At 39.2% G+C, this 18,350-nt stretch overlaps 1 protein-coding gene across 1 annotated transcript in view; it reads right to left on the bottom strand.

Annotated features, from left to right (window-relative positions):
• The window catches only part of TMEM131 (transmembrane protein 131), a 97,031-nt gene that overhangs the window by 16,245 nt on the left and 62,436 nt on the right, over window positions 1-18,350 (bottom strand). The window contains exons 20-31 of the mRNA XM_031605254.2: window positions 16,282-16,434; window positions 16,052-16,127; window positions 15,832-15,949; window positions 14,404-14,542; window positions 14,181-14,290; window positions 13,743-13,809; window positions 12,620-12,771; window positions 11,859-12,001; window positions 10,600-10,786; window positions 9,618-9,803; window positions 6,585-6,743; window positions 5,453-6,051 (exon numbers count right to left, since the gene is read on the bottom strand). Coding sequence (XP_031461114.1) covers window positions 5,453-6,051; window positions 6,585-6,743; window positions 9,618-9,803; window positions 10,600-10,786; window positions 11,859-12,001; window positions 12,620-12,771; window positions 13,743-13,809; window positions 14,181-14,290; window positions 14,404-14,542; window positions 15,832-15,949; window positions 16,052-16,127; window positions 16,282-16,434 — 2,089 coding nt within the window. The remainder of the gene's footprint in view (window positions 1-5,452; window positions 6,052-6,584; window positions 6,744-9,617; window positions 9,804-10,599; window positions 10,787-11,858; window positions 12,002-12,619; window positions 12,772-13,742; window positions 13,810-14,180; window positions 14,291-14,403; window positions 14,543-15,831; window positions 15,950-16,051; window positions 16,128-16,281; window positions 16,435-18,350) is intronic.

The following is an 18,350-nucleotide window of genomic DNA, read 5'->3' as shown; positions in this document are numbered from 1 at the left end:
AGTTCATTGTATGGTGGGGCCTCTTTAGCATGTGATACCTCTTCTGCTGGTGGTGTTCCAAACTTTTTGCCTTCAGGCCAGTCCATGATGACCTCTAGGAACCCTGGACAGCTGAGGTTCCCCATCCGAGCTCGCTGCGTAATCAACGCAATCCACTTACTCCAAGTGGCATCAGTAGCATGATGGGTGGAAGGAACCTTTCCCTTGAACATCCAGTTCAGCACTGGTAGTCGAGGTGCCAGAAGGAGCTGTGTTTCAGTACCAATTACTTCAGAAGCAGCCCGAACCCCCTCATACGCGGCTAAGATCTCCTTTTCAGTTGGAGTGTAGCCCTCTTCCGACCCCCTGTAGGCCCGACTCCAGAATCCCAGGGGTCGGCCTCGGGTCTCTCCTGAGGCTCTTTGCCACAAACTCCAAGTGGGACCTTTCTCTCCAGCAGCAGTGTAGAGGATGTTCTTTACATCCTGCTCCATCTGTACAAGCCCCAGGGCCACGGCACGGGCTATCTCTTGCTTAATCTGCTCAAAAGCCTGCTGCTGCTCAGGACCCCATGTAAACTCATTCTTCATTCTTGTCACGTGATAAAGGGGGCTTACAATGAGGCTGTAGTTTGGAACATGCATTCTCCAAAAACCCAGTACGCCCAGAAACGATTGTGTCTCTTTCTTATTAGTGGGCGGAGACATGGCAGTGATTTTGTTGATCACATCTGTCGGGATGTGACGACATCCATCTTGCCACTTTATACCTAGGAACTGAATTTCCTGGGCAGGTCCTTTCACTTTGCTTCGCTTAATAGCAAAACCAGCACACAGAAGGATCTGGATTATTTGCTCTCCTTTCTCAAAAACTTCCTTTGCTGTGTTGCCCCACACAATGATGTCATCAATATACTGTAAGTGCTCAGGAGCACTGCCCTGTTCCAGTGCAGCTTGGATCAACCCATGGCAAATGGTTGGGCTATGTTTCCACCCCTGGGGCAAACGATTCCAGGTATATTGAATGCCCCTCCAGGTGAAAGCAAACTGTGGCCTACATTCTTTGGCCAAAGGAATGGAGAAAAAGGCATTAGCAATGTCAATGGTGGCATACCATTTGGCTGCTTTTGACTCCAATTCATATTGGAGTTCTAACATGTCCGGCACAGCAGCACTCAGTGGGGGTGTGACTTCATTCAGGCCACGGTAATCTACTGTCAACCTCCATTCTCCACTGGCTTTACGCACTGGCCATATGGGACTATTAAAAGGCGAGTGAGTTTTGCTAATCACTCCCTGATTCTCTAGTTGACGAATCAGTTTCTGAATGGGGAGCAAGGAATCCCTGTTGGTGCGGTACTGCCGCCTGTGCACCGTTTTTGTAGCAATCGGTACCTGTTGCTCTTTTACTCGTAGCAACCCCACAACAGACAGATCTTCTGATAGGCCAGGCAAAACAGACAACTGCTTAACACCTTCTGTGTCTACAGCAGCTATTCCAAAGGCCCATCGATACCCTTTGGGATCCTTAAAATATCCCCTTCTGAGGTAATCAATACCAAGTATACATGGAGCCCCTGGGCCAGTCACAATAGGGTGCTTTTGCCAGTCTTTACCAGTGAGGCTGATTTCGGCCTCCAACATAGTCAGCTCTTGGGAACCCCCAGTCACCCCATGAATATAAATATAACGGATGCCTTTTTCTATATCAGTCCATTTCTTTTTCTCAGGCATCAGATCGTCTTTGAAGGGGTATCTTTCTTTTACAGCTAACAGCATCCTCTTCCAGAGGGTGAAGGCCTGATTCTGGCATGTACTAATACCTCGGTCAATGGCTGAGTCCCTAGCAATGCCACCCAGCTGGCGAGCTTCTCTACTATCTAGCCACACACTGTTGGCCCCATTGTCCCAACAACGAAGTAACCAAGTGGCAATAGGCTCATTTGGGTGACGTGAAAAGTCTTTTCTCAGACTTCGAATTTCATTCATTTTCAGAGATCGATCAACAATGGTAATGATATCTTGCTCACCTCTTACTCTTTCAGGACTCTTTGATGCCCTTATAGGCGTTGGTGACCGTGGTCTTACTGAGGGTCCCTCCCCTGGACTCAGGGGTGCTTCCCCAGGATCTCGGAGCCACTCCTCTGGACCTCTTTGCTCCTCTTTCTTCTCTTCTAACTGAGTCGAGATTTGTTTCATTTTCCGTCCTCTCACAGGGGCAACTGATATCAATTGTGGTGCCTCCTGTGGTTGATCAGGTTGGTCAGTTCCAATGCTCTCACCCTCCAGTTCGGCTTGGAGTCTGTCTTTTTCAATCATGAGAGCATTCAGTTCACATTGAAGGGTGTTTCTCTCAGTTTGGACAGTGTCCCGTTCAGACTGGAGAGTGTCGAGTTTGGATTGCAGGGAGTCTCTCTCAATTTGGAGGGCATCTCGTTGAGATTGGAGGTCTTTTCCCTTGACCAGGAGACTCTTTCGCTCAGCCTGGAGATTCTCCCTCTCTGCTCGGAGTCTCTCCCGGAAACTCTCCCTTTCAGCTCTCAGACACTCTCTCTCAATTTCACAAACTCTCTCCCTCTCTGGGATACTATTGAATAAGGCCCGATAAGCATTAGCCAGGCCCCAAATCATTTGTGCCTCCTCAGATCTGCCTGAGCCGCAACATTCCTGTTTCAAGTATGCGTTTAAGCTCTCAGGGTCTTTCAGGTGTTCAGGAATGAAGTTCCATGACACCGAAGATGTCCATCTCTCTAAAGTCTCTCCCAAGCCTCTCCACATTCCCTGCCACTCAGTATTCTCTAGTTTTGGGGAAGGCTTCCTCAAAATATGATAAATACAAATACTGAGTGAAATGATGAGAAGAACATTCAGGGAGATTGACAACATGATCAGGTGAGCATTCAAAAACTGCATAAAGGATTCAAAGGAGAGACTGGGAGCCTGCTTAAAAATCCCAAGTTGTGTAAAATTAGCAGCTCCCTCTGCAAACAGGTTTAAAAGAGAAAGCAGAATCATTTTTTTTCTCTTTCTTTACAAAAACAAGATAGCAGTGCTCAAAGTTTACAAATATCCCAGAGTATTGGCAGCCTAGACTTTCAAGGTCAAGTTCTCAGTGAGCACCTGTGAAAAAGATAAACTTTCCCAACGAAACTCTCCGAGAGCAGAGAGAGATTCGTTCTAAAAAACTAAAAAGCAGCTTTTGCCCGCATTCTCCACCAAAAATGTCAACGGTTTACGGGCTGGTTCGGCCCAGTTCCATGACCAGCGGGGCGGAGGGATCCGCAGATCCGCGCCTCCGGAAAAAGGGAACAGGGGACCCCAAAATAATTAAAAACAGCGGCAACGATCTGAGGAGAAACAAACTAATTTACTAAATATAGTATTGGAATTCAAGATAACACACTAGAATACAATATAATTAGAATTGAAGCTAATAAATCAAATATAATGAGAAAGAGGATGTCCGAAAGGTGGATAGGCCTCACCACAATGCTGAGGTGAGATGCGCAGTACAGTTGAACAGCAGGGAGATGAAGAAGAATGGATGAACAAGGTGACCTTGCCAGGAGTTATATCTCCTCTCTGTGAAAGCAAAGTCCCCTGGGGAATGTAGTAGTAGTTCTCTTTTGGGCAGGTTCCCAGAACTTGACTATTAACAGTTAAACTCCCAGTGCCCCACATGATGTTATGATGTGGAATACCGAAAACCAAAAACCACAAAACCATAGCAGTTTTATATGATCATGCAGATGTTTCATGATTTGCTTACCTTCCACCTTTTTCTTAACTTAATCTCTAATAAGCAAAGCAGTATCAGTACTGTTTCTGTACAACAACGCTAGGGGAAAGTGAAAATTCATTTAGAAATAAACACATCAAGATTAAATTCGTAACAACAGAAGTAGGATGTAACTGAGGTTGTGAATACAAAAAGCATGGTAAGAAGCTCCCAGACTCACAGCGTCATCAGCATTGGAAGGGACCTCTGAAGTTTAAGTCCAACCACTGCTACAGTAGGTTCCCTACAGCAAGTCACACAGGAAAGGTAAAAGTGGGTCTTGAATATCTCCAAAGAAGGAGACTCCTCTCTGGGCAGACTGTTCCAGTGCTCTGTCACCCTTACAGAAAAGAATTTTTTCCTCACATTCAGATGGAACTTCTTATAGTCCAGTTTGTGCTCATTACCTCTTGTCCTGTTGTCCAGCATCACTGAAAAGAACCTGATGCCACCCTCTCAACACCTGCTCACTAGATATCTATAAAATTTGATAAGATTCCCTCTCAGTCTTCTCTTCCCCAGGCTGAACAGCCCCAGCCTTTCCTCACAAAGGAGATGCTCCAGGCCCCTCATCTTCTTTGCAGCCTTCTATTGGACTCTCTAGAAGTTCCCTATCTTTCTTGAACTGAGGAGCCCAGAATGGGACATAGTACTTCAGATGTGGCCTCACTAGGGAAGAGCAAAGGAGGAGGATTGCCTCCCCCAACCTGTTGGCCACATTCTTTGTAATGCACCCAGGATATCACTGACCTTGGCCACAAGGGCACATTGCTGGCTCACGGCCAACCTACTGCCCACCAGGACACCCAGGTCCTTCTCTAGGGAGCTCCTTTCCAGCAGGTCAGCACCTAACCTGTACTGGTGCATGCAGCTATTCCTCCCCAGGTGCAAGGCTCTGCACTTGACTTTGTCAAACCTCATCAGATTCCTCTCTGCCCAACTCTCCAGTCTGTCCAGGTCTCATTGAATGGCAGCACAGCCTTCAGGTGTGTCAGACAATCCCTCCCAGCTTTGTAACATCAGCAAGTTCTACTCCAAAAGGAGTTTATACTAATGAAAATAAACAACATAATGAATGTATCTAATGTGTGAAACTCATTTAAAGCATTAATCAATTCCAACCTCACACAAAGGTGAAGGTAACTTATACTAATTTGCTGACCACCAGACATCAGGTATTTTCTAAAATAACTGCAAGTATAGGCACGAAAAATTCCATTCTGAAACAGTACCACAGGGGTTTATAGATATTCCTTTACCCAGTCTGTTTTCCCCCTTCTTCCCCTCTCAGATTTCATTATATACCTGGACAACTTCCCTTCCTTGCCCCCCAGCTCCAAGTCCAAAAGACAGAGTGAATGATGTTAATCCAAAGGCAAAAGAGTTGCAATCAAATTAAATCTTTGGAAAGTAAGAAGTCTAAATATTCAGATTTGCTTTCATCAAAATGTTCCAAAGATTTTGCAGGAGGATTCATAACTGAACACTGCATGGAGAATTTCAGTGGCATAAAATAGATAAAGAATGCCTTCAAGATGCAGGCAGATACAGAAGAGTAGGGAACAGCTGAGAAACTACCACCCTCCAGTGCTATGAAAACATAACCTTTACAGCTGATTAGATCTTATTCTGTGGCTTACATAATGAATCATCCTTTTTTTTAAAAAAAAAAAAACAACAACCAGAATCTTATTACCTTTGTTTTTCGCTAGTGGAGATGGGGGTTGCTCTGTAAACACATCCGGGGAAGGGGCTTCTGGGTGGTCAAAGTCTTTTTCCATAGTTTCTATGAGTCCAGTGAGATCTGAATCCTCTGAGCTGTGCCTCCTGCTGCTGGCACATTCGGCGTGAGGCGGGCTGAGAAGCGGTAGCTGTGGCAAAGCACTTTCAGTCTGTTGCTCTTGCTGCTGGGACCCAGATCCTGGGGGTTGCTGGAGGGGCTGCTCTGCCAAAGCTGTCGTCTGCTGCTGTGACAGCTGCTGGTTCTGCCTGGTGCCCTTGGCTCTTTTGCTTGTGGCATGCGTCTGAGCTGTGGCACCTGAATCCAAGGTAAAGGGGCCTGCTCTGTTCACTGACTGCATGGAAGTTGCTTGTGCTGAAGTCCTATTATTAGGCATATTTGAACTGTTTTTGGATTTGATGTTTTCAACATCAGGTGCATTTCTATTGCTGTGAAGGTGTGCTGTTGCACTGCATTGTTTATGATTCCCTGCACTGGATCGTGAGGATGAACTGCCTGCTCCATAGATCCCTCTGGAGGAACCATGATTAGAATCTGATCCAAGCGCATTCAAGCTAGAAGAACAAGAAGTGTTTAAATGTACTTCACAATGTTTTAGTTTTTCTCCATGAAAAAAAGAATCACTATGTCCAAAAGAAACTTTTAATTACTCTTTTCTTGGCATATAAACAACAAAAATGCCTAAAACTTGTCTGACAAGCTTTTACCATTTCCTGTTCACTTGTTCACTGTACACAAGCAAAAAATGGTTAAAATGACAGTCAATGTATATGTTGAGGGGAAAAGAGAAGACTTGTTTATTTTTTTTAACTTAAGACCAAAGGGAAAACTTTGGGCTGCTATTTTTCTGCAGACTATACTTTATCTTCTAGAGTGTTAACAGAAAACCAAGCAGGGCTTGTTTTGACAAAATATTCCTCACAACCACGAAACCTGGTTTTTGTAGCTCACTATCTCTCATCCACGGGAGAATCTCTATTTGTTCACCTGTTCTAAAGAGTCTATTACTTTATAACTGGCCTTATAACTAAAAAGAGGGGGGGAGGAGGGAGAGGAAAACAAAAAACAAACCCAAACCCATACATACTTTCCATCAGATGAAATTCCAACTATTCTCCTGAGATCAAGTGGCCTTCCCATATCGAAGGGTGGGCCTGAGGCCTCAAAAGACAAGCGTCTTCTAAATGGCTCCCAGATTCCTTGAGCTTCTAGATAGGCTGTTCCAATTACCAAGAGAAAGAGTACACTGCAGAGAAGAGAGGCACTCAGTTAAGTATTGCTACATTTTGAACATTTTAAGGCTTATGAATTTAACCGTGGATGACAAGAAGTTTGTATCTTACACAGAAAAGCTGAGAACTGTATCCAAATCACATTTCTATCACACAAACATGGAATACCTAAATCTAACATACAGCAATAAAACTGAAAAACAAAACTGGAGATGTAGGTCTGGCCCCAATTCCCCAATTTTAATCCAAATGAAAGATTGAAGATAGAAGTGAAATACTAAAATGGCATCCAGAAGGTCACCAGCTCTCACAGACTTGGTACGATTCCATATGAAAAGCAAAGATCCTCCACAGCAAATTGTGCTGCAGTTCAGAGAACTAAAATTAAGGAGCGCTATTTCAAGTTTTACAATTGCATCTGCAGTGGTGTTTAGGAGTTCTCCACTTACATAACGCACTGCAGTGAACTGTATTTCTGATGAAGCAATAAAATCACTGCAGAGACATTCAGCACAGTGCTACAGATCTCACCTACTAACAGGTGGGAAATTTCAAGGGGGAGGAGATGACATCGATGACTAAAGACTGCCTTGCCTATTACCCTAGAAAGTTTGTGCAAAATTAGCTTTGCATTAGCAACTTCAGTTTCTGTTTTCCTCCCCGATCCAAACGCTGGCTTTCGTAAGCCAAACGTTATGAAAAAGGACATCCATTCACAGAAAATGATGATATCGCTTGCTGAATTCAAGCTGTCTAGAAGAATTTGGTGTAGATATCATCTTTTATGTTTTAACTGTCAGCAAAAATCCAAGCAGCTCTGGAGACAGACTCAGCTGATTTTAGCTGCTTATCAGTAGTTTCTCCCATCCCAGGGATTAAAATGGATAGCAGATGCATAACCATACAGCAGAAAGGAGACAAAATAAATTCCATCTGAGGTACTAACAAGCAACATAAAAATGAAAGAAATAGAACAAGCTTACATGAACTCCTAGCCAAGAGAACACCACCTGCCCTGGACACTACACCCCCAGATATACAGCTACTTTGGGGATGAGAAGAATGAGGTGTCACCGTCAGCACTAGGAATTATATTAGCAGTATCTGAAAATATCATAACATTGATACCAACATGATTACTGCATCTCTGTAGCACTATAGAAACTCAAGACGGGGCACAGAGCTTTGGTGTCACAGATGTGATACAGGAGTGGATACAACAAATGGTCACCTTAAGGACTTCTCCTCTGCCACCCTCAGGAGAAGAACCGTACTCCTTTTACCAAAGCAAACCTTGTTGTTTTGATAATTGAGTATCAGCTTTGAAATTAAAAAGTAAACAAGCATGACAAAAAAAAATGGAATAAATCTATTTTTTTTTTTTTTAATAAAATGCCCTTTCTTATCTCAGTGGGGTGGTGGTAGGAACAGTGCTGGTCCACTTTACGTTTGTTCACACAGACTAGGAATTACTTTGATAACACGGAAGTGTGTTGGTGGCAACAAGGGAAACTCCATATTAGCATATCCTGAAAGATAGAGGCTGTGTCCCTGTTCCTTGGAGTATTATGAGGTGGCCACATTAGAACTCCTCTAATTTGCTGCTGAGAAGTGTTTTCGACTTGTAGGAAAAAAAAAGTGAAAGGATTAGCATTTGGTATCATTTTGTGAAGTCCAATTAACAAATGCAGTAGGCATAAAGTTACCCAGGCAAGCTACACATGAGCTGAGAAATGTTATTCACTCTGTCAACAGACAGAGCAGAAATTAAGTTTGCACATTTTTAGCAGATATATAGAAGAAACAAAATAAAATCAAAATACTGCATTCATAGCAAAGTCCTAAAGAACCAAAGAAAAAGAAGCACACTTCTCTATTTCTTTTATCAATCCCCAGACAAGGAAAGACAGCCTGACTAAATATTTATGCAATGCAGTACAGCAAAATCAACAAGTTAGCAGTTAAATATGAAAAAAAGATGCAAGGCTTCATTTGCTACAAATGTAGTGGGATAATGCTTCAGATTTGCAGCATAGAGGAAGACCACTTTTTCCATAATGACACCAACAGCAGCAATCCATCTCACCCTGCAATACAGGCTTCAGGCCACCACCAAAACATCCGTTGTTACTGATTAAGTTTCTGTACTATTGTTTTCTCAAGATAAATACAGTGGGGAAAAGCATCTTACATCCAAGGAGATGAGCAGGGAAGCACTGTTTATAACCTCAGGTTTCAAAAAATACAGATAGATCTATACCTAGGTTAGACTAGGAAAACACAATGGAACTTTCAACTCAATTTTCAACCAGTCTCTTTGAGAAAAAAAAAGCACCAATATATACTCCTACATAACCTCAGAGTGCTTAGTGTAGCAGACAATGCCCTTCAGGTTCTCAGAAATTCCATTATTAGTATCACCAGTTGTCTGCCACATACAAGTGGCAGCAAGTTAAATTCATCTAAGGCATCTGCTAAGCTCATTGAGTCACTGCCTCATATCTTTCTAAAGCACAGCACTGCAAAAGGATGCTTCAACCTCCACAGGAATTCACTGCTAACAGCACTCTAAAACCTAATTCGATTCAAGTTTGGCTTAATCAGTTGTCAAAAATCCACATACTATCACAGCTAGCAGGATCTTGCCTAACAGTCCCAAGTGATAAACGTATTCTGTCCTCATTTAAAGCAGAAAGTCAGTACTCCTCAGCCTAAAGCTGTTCACATTAAATCCCTGTCAGCTTTTATTAATTGTTCTCCTTTTGCCACATCACATACTACACTAAATATAACACGTATTGAATACACATGCCTTTTTTCTATAATCTATATTTAAGTAAAGGTACCTCACACACACATCTACTGATAAGAAAAGAAATACACATTACCTCATTATTCCTGAGGTAAGGATGTACAGTGCCAATTCCCAGTTGGGCCTGGGCAACGCTTCTGCACATGTTGCTAGCATATGATATGGAAGGGATGCATTCAAGATAAATATGAATTCAGAGCCTCCTGCTGTGATGAGTTTTAATTCACGAATTACTCTGGAAGCAGTGAAATCTGGTGTAAACCTGAAAACAAAGTAAAGCATGTATATATACACATACAGACACAGACACACACAAAACCCAACAGCAGCTATACCTAAGCTATGAAACTGATAATTTATGTGAGCTACATTTAAATGAAAATGCCATGCTTTTTGAAAACATCACTACATTTGTCTCATCACAAACTGAGATTGTTGCAAATGCTAGTGAAGTTTCACTGCCTGCAGTATCTTGGACATCCTCTTGCATAACAGTAGCATCTTCTGAACTGTTTAGATACTGTATTCCAAATAATGAGTTTAAACCAAGCAGCATCAAAGAATAATTTTTGGTGCAGAGATCTTTTACAATAAAAATGGGTAAAATTAAACTATTGTTGTCATTAAAGCAACAGACGAAATATTCAAGACTGAAATGCTGTGCTTTATGATTTTAATCCTTACATCAAGGGCTCTTTAGCATGTACTGCAATGCACCAAAAATATACGTAAATCTAGATCTCATGTGCATTCATAACCCAAATGAAGGAAATGGATAAAAAGCTGTGTTGTAACATTATTCCAACTCATTAAATCGCATTTACTGAACAGTAACAAATATAACACTACAGTCACAGAAACTTAAAGTTTTTTAAAGAACAAGTAATGTCTGCAAGAGAGAGGTTTTATGCTTTAAGCTGTATTAAAAAAAATCCTCAAAGCTTAATTAAGAACCCTCAGAATCCAACCAATATTCACTCCCTTTGAAAATACAATTATGTATACCAAATTCCTGATGTACAGCTCCATTCAGATAAAAGAAAAAAAACAACACTTACAATATGACTATGTCTTTAGAGGCATTGACACTTAGTGCAAACTCTTGACAGTTAACTACTTTAAATCCATATCCTTCACATGTATAGCCACTGATTTCCATAGTTTTCACGTTAATCTGCAGCTGCCCTGTGTTTTCCACTTTAAACGTTCTTCTGAGCGTGAAATTTGGTTCTTTGTATTTCATTTCTAGAAACAGAGGAAAGTAATTAGTGCTGTGCTAAAATGATGTTCTTCACTACATACATCTACAGCAGAAGTACATCAGGAAAAAGAACTGCCAAGGCCACAAAAACCTTGCATAACCTGCAGGAACAGGTTTCTGCTGTCAGACTGTTGTATATTTGCACAGTTCTAGAGCACTCCAACTCATAAGGGAAAGAAATGAAAAGCCCAAAGTCTGACAGCACGACTGCCTAACAAAAATCACCTCAGCTGTAAGTTCTGTGATGCACCACTTAATGTAGAGGTATTCAGTGACAAGTCCCAGCACTTGCAGAATGAAAAGTTACCTTTTTGCACCTTAAAGGTAAAACCTATTGCTAAGCTACACTAGCTAAAAAAACCCCATCAAATGCTAAATCACAATGTAAAAGAGGTAATGATTAAGCTTTACTTGAACTTTTCTTACTCGTTCCTCAAAAAAAGAAAAAATCTCAGATAGTAATTAATACAGTACATATGGAAATCTGCTAATTAGTAATGCAGATTTTTATAGCAGATAAAAACTAAGCTGCTTTTGCCTGATCTTTTAGAAATACAAATGCCTTCTGGCCCTTCTCCCAGAAGCAAGCCGGGGGGTATGGAGCAGAAAGCCTCCGACTCCAGAACAGAATTTGCCTGCACTTACTTTTCAGAGAGCATAACCTTTGTTTTTCCCTGCTAGCCATGTGCAAATTTTAAGCGTTAGGGGGAAAAAAGAACACAAAACTATAAGACAGATAGAAACCATGATGTCTTTTTTCCTAACGTTCAGGAATTATACTTAATTCCAGTACTTTGCTCAAGTTTTTACTTCTTACATCTTGAATTCTACTGGACAAGGAACTTTCCAGTTTTCCTAACTTTCATATTAAAATTTAAATTAAACTTAAATATATCATTTTCTAAATTAATAAGAAATGTTAATATATTTAAAGGAAAAAACCTCTGACACACTAGAATAGGGAAAAAAAAATGTTTCCACACATACATGTTTTAAGTTGTACATTTAAATTGTGCTTTATTTTCTCTTCAGCACAGCAGTTCACAAAGTACTCACTTTCTGAACAGTCTTTTAATAGTGCTTCTGTGATTTTAAAGCGTAAAGAACTTCCAAGACCAGGGGGTTTGCCTGCAACCTTCAAGCTCTCGGTTGTTCCCTGTCCTTGTACCATTATGGCATCTATTACAGTCAAATTATTTCTGTATTAAAAAAGTAAAGGAGAGATGGTTGGAAATATTCATGAAAAGATTATGCAGTTAAATTGTTCCTGCAAGCTTCTCTACAGAATATGAAGTTATACCCCAGCCCAGATAATTCCTCACAGTACAGAAGGAAGTAGTGCCAGTTGTCATAAACAGAATTCTTGCAAAACTAAAGCCTAAGAAAGCACAACAGAGCATGCAAGTAATAAGGATGAATTAGTTATAGTTTATATTTCATCATCATTTTAAAGTATCACATGATAGAAAAAGTAAATATTTATGCAAACAGAGCTCTTCACCAGCAAGATTGAAATAGCAGCTTTATCTTGCAAATGGTACCTGCAACTAGATATCCTACTTTCAAAGCAGTAGAGTGTGTATTTAAGGAAATAAGTCCAAATATATGGATTATATATTTATATTAGCAAATACGTACTGAATACAGCATAACTACTGTAAAACAGATTCCCCCAAAAAGTGATTGTGGTTTCTTCTCACACATGATTCTGTAATTATCCTTTTAAAAGTGAGTTTCTGACAGACAACAAGCATAACCATACACGTAAATAAAGACATATTTCTGAAATTAGTTTGAATTTCTGATATCCACCATACCTGATAACAATTAATGATGAAACAGTCTTGTTAAGAACTGGAGTGAATTTTACTTTGACTGACTTTCTTTCCCCAGGTTTTAACATTAGGCTTAGAACTGAATGACGAGCCAGGCCTTTTGTAAGTCCGACAGTGCTCTGCAGTGGCTGGACCTTAACAGAGCAAGGAAAACAAAGTAATAATTTCAAAAATAGTAATTTTTAACATATTTCATAGAACATATGTTTAGGTGGAAAACTGCTTGCATTCTATAAAAGCTTGTTACAGGAACAAATTAACAGCATGTTTCATTTTGGGTTGTTTTAGCCAGAAACAGATTTCTAGCACAATAAATTCCCTATTTATAAGTTAATCATCTGACAAGCAGAAGAAACACAGCACGACAGCACAAAGCTAAGCTATACGCATGTGGATTCATAAAGCTCGAACACAAAAAGGAGTTCTGAAGTTTTTAAATGTATATTTTTAACACTAAATTAGCATTAATCCATTATGCAGCATTTTCTACCACTACAGAAATATGTTTCAGAATATTGGTTTTCCAGAATAAAGAAGGAAAAAGGAAGAGAGAAGAAAACAAAATAGAAGGCCTATTGTAAAAATGTGTATTTTGCCTAGTTTCCCTTTAGATGCAAAGCAAGTATCAGATTGCTAATCTAAAACAAATTGTAAATGGAGGGGAAATGCATATATATTGGATGAGAAAAGGAATTGATCAGAATGTCACACGCTCTATCTGAAAACATGCATAGTTAAGCCTATACACAAAACTTAAGAAATAAAAAGGTTTAAAATAAAGAACAAAGCAATGGAAAATTCAGTACTTTGCTACCTTTAGAGTACAAACCACAACACTGATAAAGCAATCCTTGGTATCAGTAAGAGAATGAATAAAAATGTGTCAATACAGTTTTTCTGCAACATCTGCATTTCTATTGCAACATAAGTATATAGTGAAAATTAAAATGTAACTGTTACATTTAAAATACTTTCTTACTTCCCTGAGATTATCCAACAGAAGTATCGTATTTTTTGATCCTTTCTCCCTAAAATTTAATACATGCATGACTGAACTCTTCTTAAACACTAAAACTGTATCTAAAGAATGCAATGCAATACTTACACAATTTCTGAAGACCTGGAATTCTAGAGTCCTCAGGTTGAAATCCGTTGGCTTACTCAAATTAAACCTGAAACAAACATGCCATGTTGTTTTTTTTTTCCCCTGTTCATGAAGAAAACAACCTACTTGTGCTTATTACAGACATTAGCACAAATCAAGAACTTATGGAAGGACTCAAACAATACACAGCTGACAATCGCTTGGCTTTCCTTATTTTTTTCTCACCACTTCAAGTTAAGGGGAAAACGTAAACATTTTTAACTCAGCATAAATTCAGTTGTATGCTCAATGGAAACCACTTTAGATTCAATGCCCAGCTGGGCTGATTCAAGTTCTAGAAATGGACAACAATAAGTACCAACACGTCACGTGCAATTTTTGTAAAATACATTTTGCTGGAGAGTGAAAATGCCCTATGTACTCCAAAACAATACTTACCGTTCTAGCATTTTATCAGCAAATGCAGATGGGTTAGAATACAGGGCTACAGGAAGGAACTGAACATACACAGGAACATCAGCTGGATTTTCTAGAAAAATTTCTTCTTCCTAAACAGAAACACAATGTTAGCAAAGATTACATTTGCTTACATGTAACTAGAAGAAGCTATTAGAAACACAGTCTCTAAAACAAAAAATGATGCTATCAACAAATAACTCACTGATGAACTGTTAGTATTGGTGAGTGGGAAGCTCAACTGGCGTGGGGAGCTGAGTATGGAAGGCCAGGCCATTTCTGCGGTAACTGTCAACTGAACATCCTTCTGAAGGTCTGTGTCCACTTCAAACATTGCATTCAGCCTGTAAAAAACAGTTATAAAAATTACTTTACAGGAGTAAGGTGGCAAAAGCCTGAATAAAAGCAATCCTGGAAAATGCAGAGTGCTTAGAAGCACCCTAACAACAGCATTAGGTTGAGAAGATGTACATTATGTTTAATTTATTTAAACATCACCACCACCACGGAGATCTGCCCATATTTGCCACTAATAGAAAATGCAACAGAAACCCCCAAAACATGCTCTAGGAGACCAACTGAAAAATTCAAAAACATGTTCACTATTTAAATATTGTCATCAACATCCATTCATCCATTCTAAATTCTATTGGAGTGTATGTAAGGATAAGGTGACCATAAAATACAACAGGACTTACGTACTGTACCACCAGTCTTTCAATATTTCTATTAAATCACTATTCTTGGGACAGTAAGACAACTTCTGCTGTTTTGTTAGAAAGAGCCTACCTCTTATTATTGCAGAAACAAATTTTAAGAATCTGATCAAGATTCAGATCATTAAATAAAAATAACCCCACAAACATTTTAAAAGTCTGAGAGAGATTATGTAATGCTGCTATTCTGAGATCATTGTAATTATTAATTACGACAATTTGTAGAAATATGAACAATAAAAAGGAAAACCAGTCCTACTACAGTCCATTTCTAATACAACATCCAGATATCCACTATGCCAAAAACATATTGTGCATCCATCAAACTGTATTGTACAAGCAATATACTATAAATCTGATGTATATTAGATGTGATGGATACAGTGGAGTATGTGCCTATACTCACAATAACAAATCTAAATGAAATCTGAAATTAGGTCACATTACTATTTCCATAACTGAATGAAGTTCTTCATTATTAGTCAAACTGCACAACAGACTTGATTCCTTGGATACTCCATGAGCTCTCCACAAGCCGAAACATGACTAGCTACTGAGTTCTTCAGTCAGCAAGCATACCAAATGTCAAGCTTAAAACCTAGAGAAGTATTTTGGAGAGCATCTAAATCTAAATATCTAAGTCCTTCACTTGCCATCCTTATGGAACTGCAGTATGCCCCAGTCAATAGTAATTACTAAGGCTGCAATTGACTCAAAGTTGTTATCAGTAGCAGTATTTTTAACTTTTTAAGTTTTCTCTTTCAAGGTTTTGCAGATAACACCAAGTAGCTGTTTTTTGTTCTCTCTCAAAAAGCACTACAATATATTTTAAAAAAATCTGTATTTTATAATACCACACATAGCAGAATTACCTAGTGATTTACAGGCTGAGGAAGTAAAAGGCATAGAACACTTACCTATGGCTTGAGTTCTCTTTTATTTCTGTCCATGCTTTGAATAAGCTCTCATGCAAATCCCAGTCAGAATCCCACATATCCTCCTGCATTGCTAGGCTGTGCTGACCTTTAGATTCCGCTTTAAAAAAATACAATGTATTTTTAAACCCAGTGTGTAAAATCATTGCTTAAGGGGAAAACAATTATTTGTATTTTTCATTAAGAAAAGATATTTACTTACATTTAGATAGAAAAGGCAATCCTACGTAACAGTGATCCCCACATTGTAAACCAGGATCAAAATAAATATTTGCAATCTGCAAAATAGTAAGAGCAGACCAAATAAGAAATTGCACAGTAAATGAGATGACCAAAGAAAGAAGGAAGAAGATTTCTGATGACCACACTCAAATATGCAATAGGCAAAAGGGGAAGAATATGACAACTTGTAGAAGTAGGCAAAAATCAAACCTTTGACTTTTTTCCTGACTCCAGCTCTTCTTTATTACTTCTCAGTCTCTTATAATAAAACCTTACATCTTCAGACAGGGAACGTATGTGCTGTATTTTCACTTTCTGAGAGAAGGAGTTCATAATATTCAGGCTCTGGTGAACCACTTTCCCCTTAGGAAAAAAAAAGGGTGAAAAATGGTGCATTTATTATTATGCATTTTCCCTACGTATGTATTTATTTACTTATGCAGACTGGCAAAAATGCTACAGCAGAGTTGAGATATTAAACTGAGATTTTCACAATGCTCTCTTAAAAAAATGCCTTTTTTTTTTTTTTTAATTTTAAACACTTCAGGGTAGGTTTCCATGAATATGATTTCTTCCTCCATCTGTTACCAAACATGGTTTGTCTCTCTTTCAAAAGAAACACACTTTAAGGTTTTTGGAGAGCTAGGACATTTCTGTTTAGTCACATAATGTTTTAAGAGAGCCAGAGGACAAAAGGCAAGAGAAAGCCTTGGTTTTATCAGCATCCAGATACAAAAAGACAAACAATCTTTTTGTAACAAATTCAGAAAATAGCTACAACTGTTTAGAAATTATCTTAAAGGAGCACTTGAGTGAAACTACAGATTATCAACACACCAGGTGACAGAGAACATTTTACAACATAAGTATAACCTTCCCTTTCCCCTCCCCATGAAATGAAGGCACCAGGCAAACTACCTTGAAAAGACTACGAAGAAACAAACTAAGTTGAAAAGAAAAGTGTGCTTCCCCCTCCCCCCATCATCCCTTTACATTTTATCTTTTAGGTAGAGAACATATGGTTTTAATTATGTGTCACAACCAAAATGGTTGCAGTACTCAAGCTCTTCCTCTCCTCCCAGCCCCCCTTTTAAAGCTCACTCCAGTCTGATCTTGCTTGTAAAGCAATGATTCTGCAGGCATGCCTTTCACCTTATCTCAACACCCAGGCCTGATAAGGATATGGCAAACAATAAATGAAAAGAAGTGAAAGGCTAGACAGGATTGGTGAGAAGATTTCAGACCTATATAAGAGATAAATGCAGGTAAATTTAAATGCCTAGGACTATCTTTTAACAAAGAGGTTTTAATGTTCCCCTTAAATCAATACTTCCTTTAAAAAAAAAAAAATCAAAAGTGGAGAGATGGAGAGATGAACTTTGCAGACTCAAAATTTAACTACAGCCTTGGGAAACAGTCACTTAGCAAAACAGTCTCAATAGCACCAACTGCAGAGGGAAAGAAACTGCAAGAGTAATTCTGTAAATAGTACAGTATGTTAAACTGAACAGGAAGTAGAAATGACCACCTGTGCTTCACCTACAGAAAGCTGAGTAACTAACCTTCACCACTGGGCAAGATGAAGGTTCACTAAACTCTGCAGAACAAACAAAGGATTTTAGTGAGTTCCCTGTGTAGCTTTAAAATACTGAAGAGCAGATAAGGGAAGATGATTATCACTCATTAATAAAAAAAGATTTTTTAAAATACTGGCTAAAAAGACTTTTAGCATAGTTTCTCCAAAAAGCTTCATTTGGGGTAGAAAGTTAGGACAGGTGGCACTGTAAGCTAACAGTGCAATTACAAAGTACAAGTCAGCATGGAAAAGGTGCTTATGTCAAGACAGTGACCATCAGAAGGCTTTATGCACCATTAGTGTATTGCAGACAGATTTTTACAGTATACAGTAACGAGACTTAGGTGCAAATACACTAAAATTACAGACAGCACTGGGAACTGGGCAGCTGCAGGAGAATTACACCCTAGGTATGAAATGAAAAACAAGCGTTACTAAAATTGTAGTGCCTAGTTATTCCTGGATTTTATAGCAGTCAGATTTCTCTACTGCAAACTGGAACAAGAAGAACTAATGCTATTTTAGTCTTATTCTCTTAAGCAACGGAGGCATTACTGAACAACTAGATGCAAGAAGATCATGAATTCAGTAATCACAAGTTTAGTTTGAAATTAAACCAAGAAAAAAAGAAAAGCCAGTCTGCTTTCAGTGTTCTCAAATATCAAGAGCTAAGCGTTCAATGAACAGAAGTAGCTGCTAAAGC

This window comes from Phasianus colchicus, chromosome 1, assembly GCF_987193195.1.
Source record: "Phasianus colchicus chromosome 1, bPhaCol1.hap1.1, whole genome shotgun sequence".
NCBI classification, from domain to species: Eukaryota; Metazoa; Chordata; class Aves; order Galliformes; family Phasianidae; genus Phasianus; species Phasianus colchicus.
The sequence above is the reverse complement of the archived record's forward strand: the minus strand, read 5'-3'. Positions and strand labels throughout refer to the sequence as shown.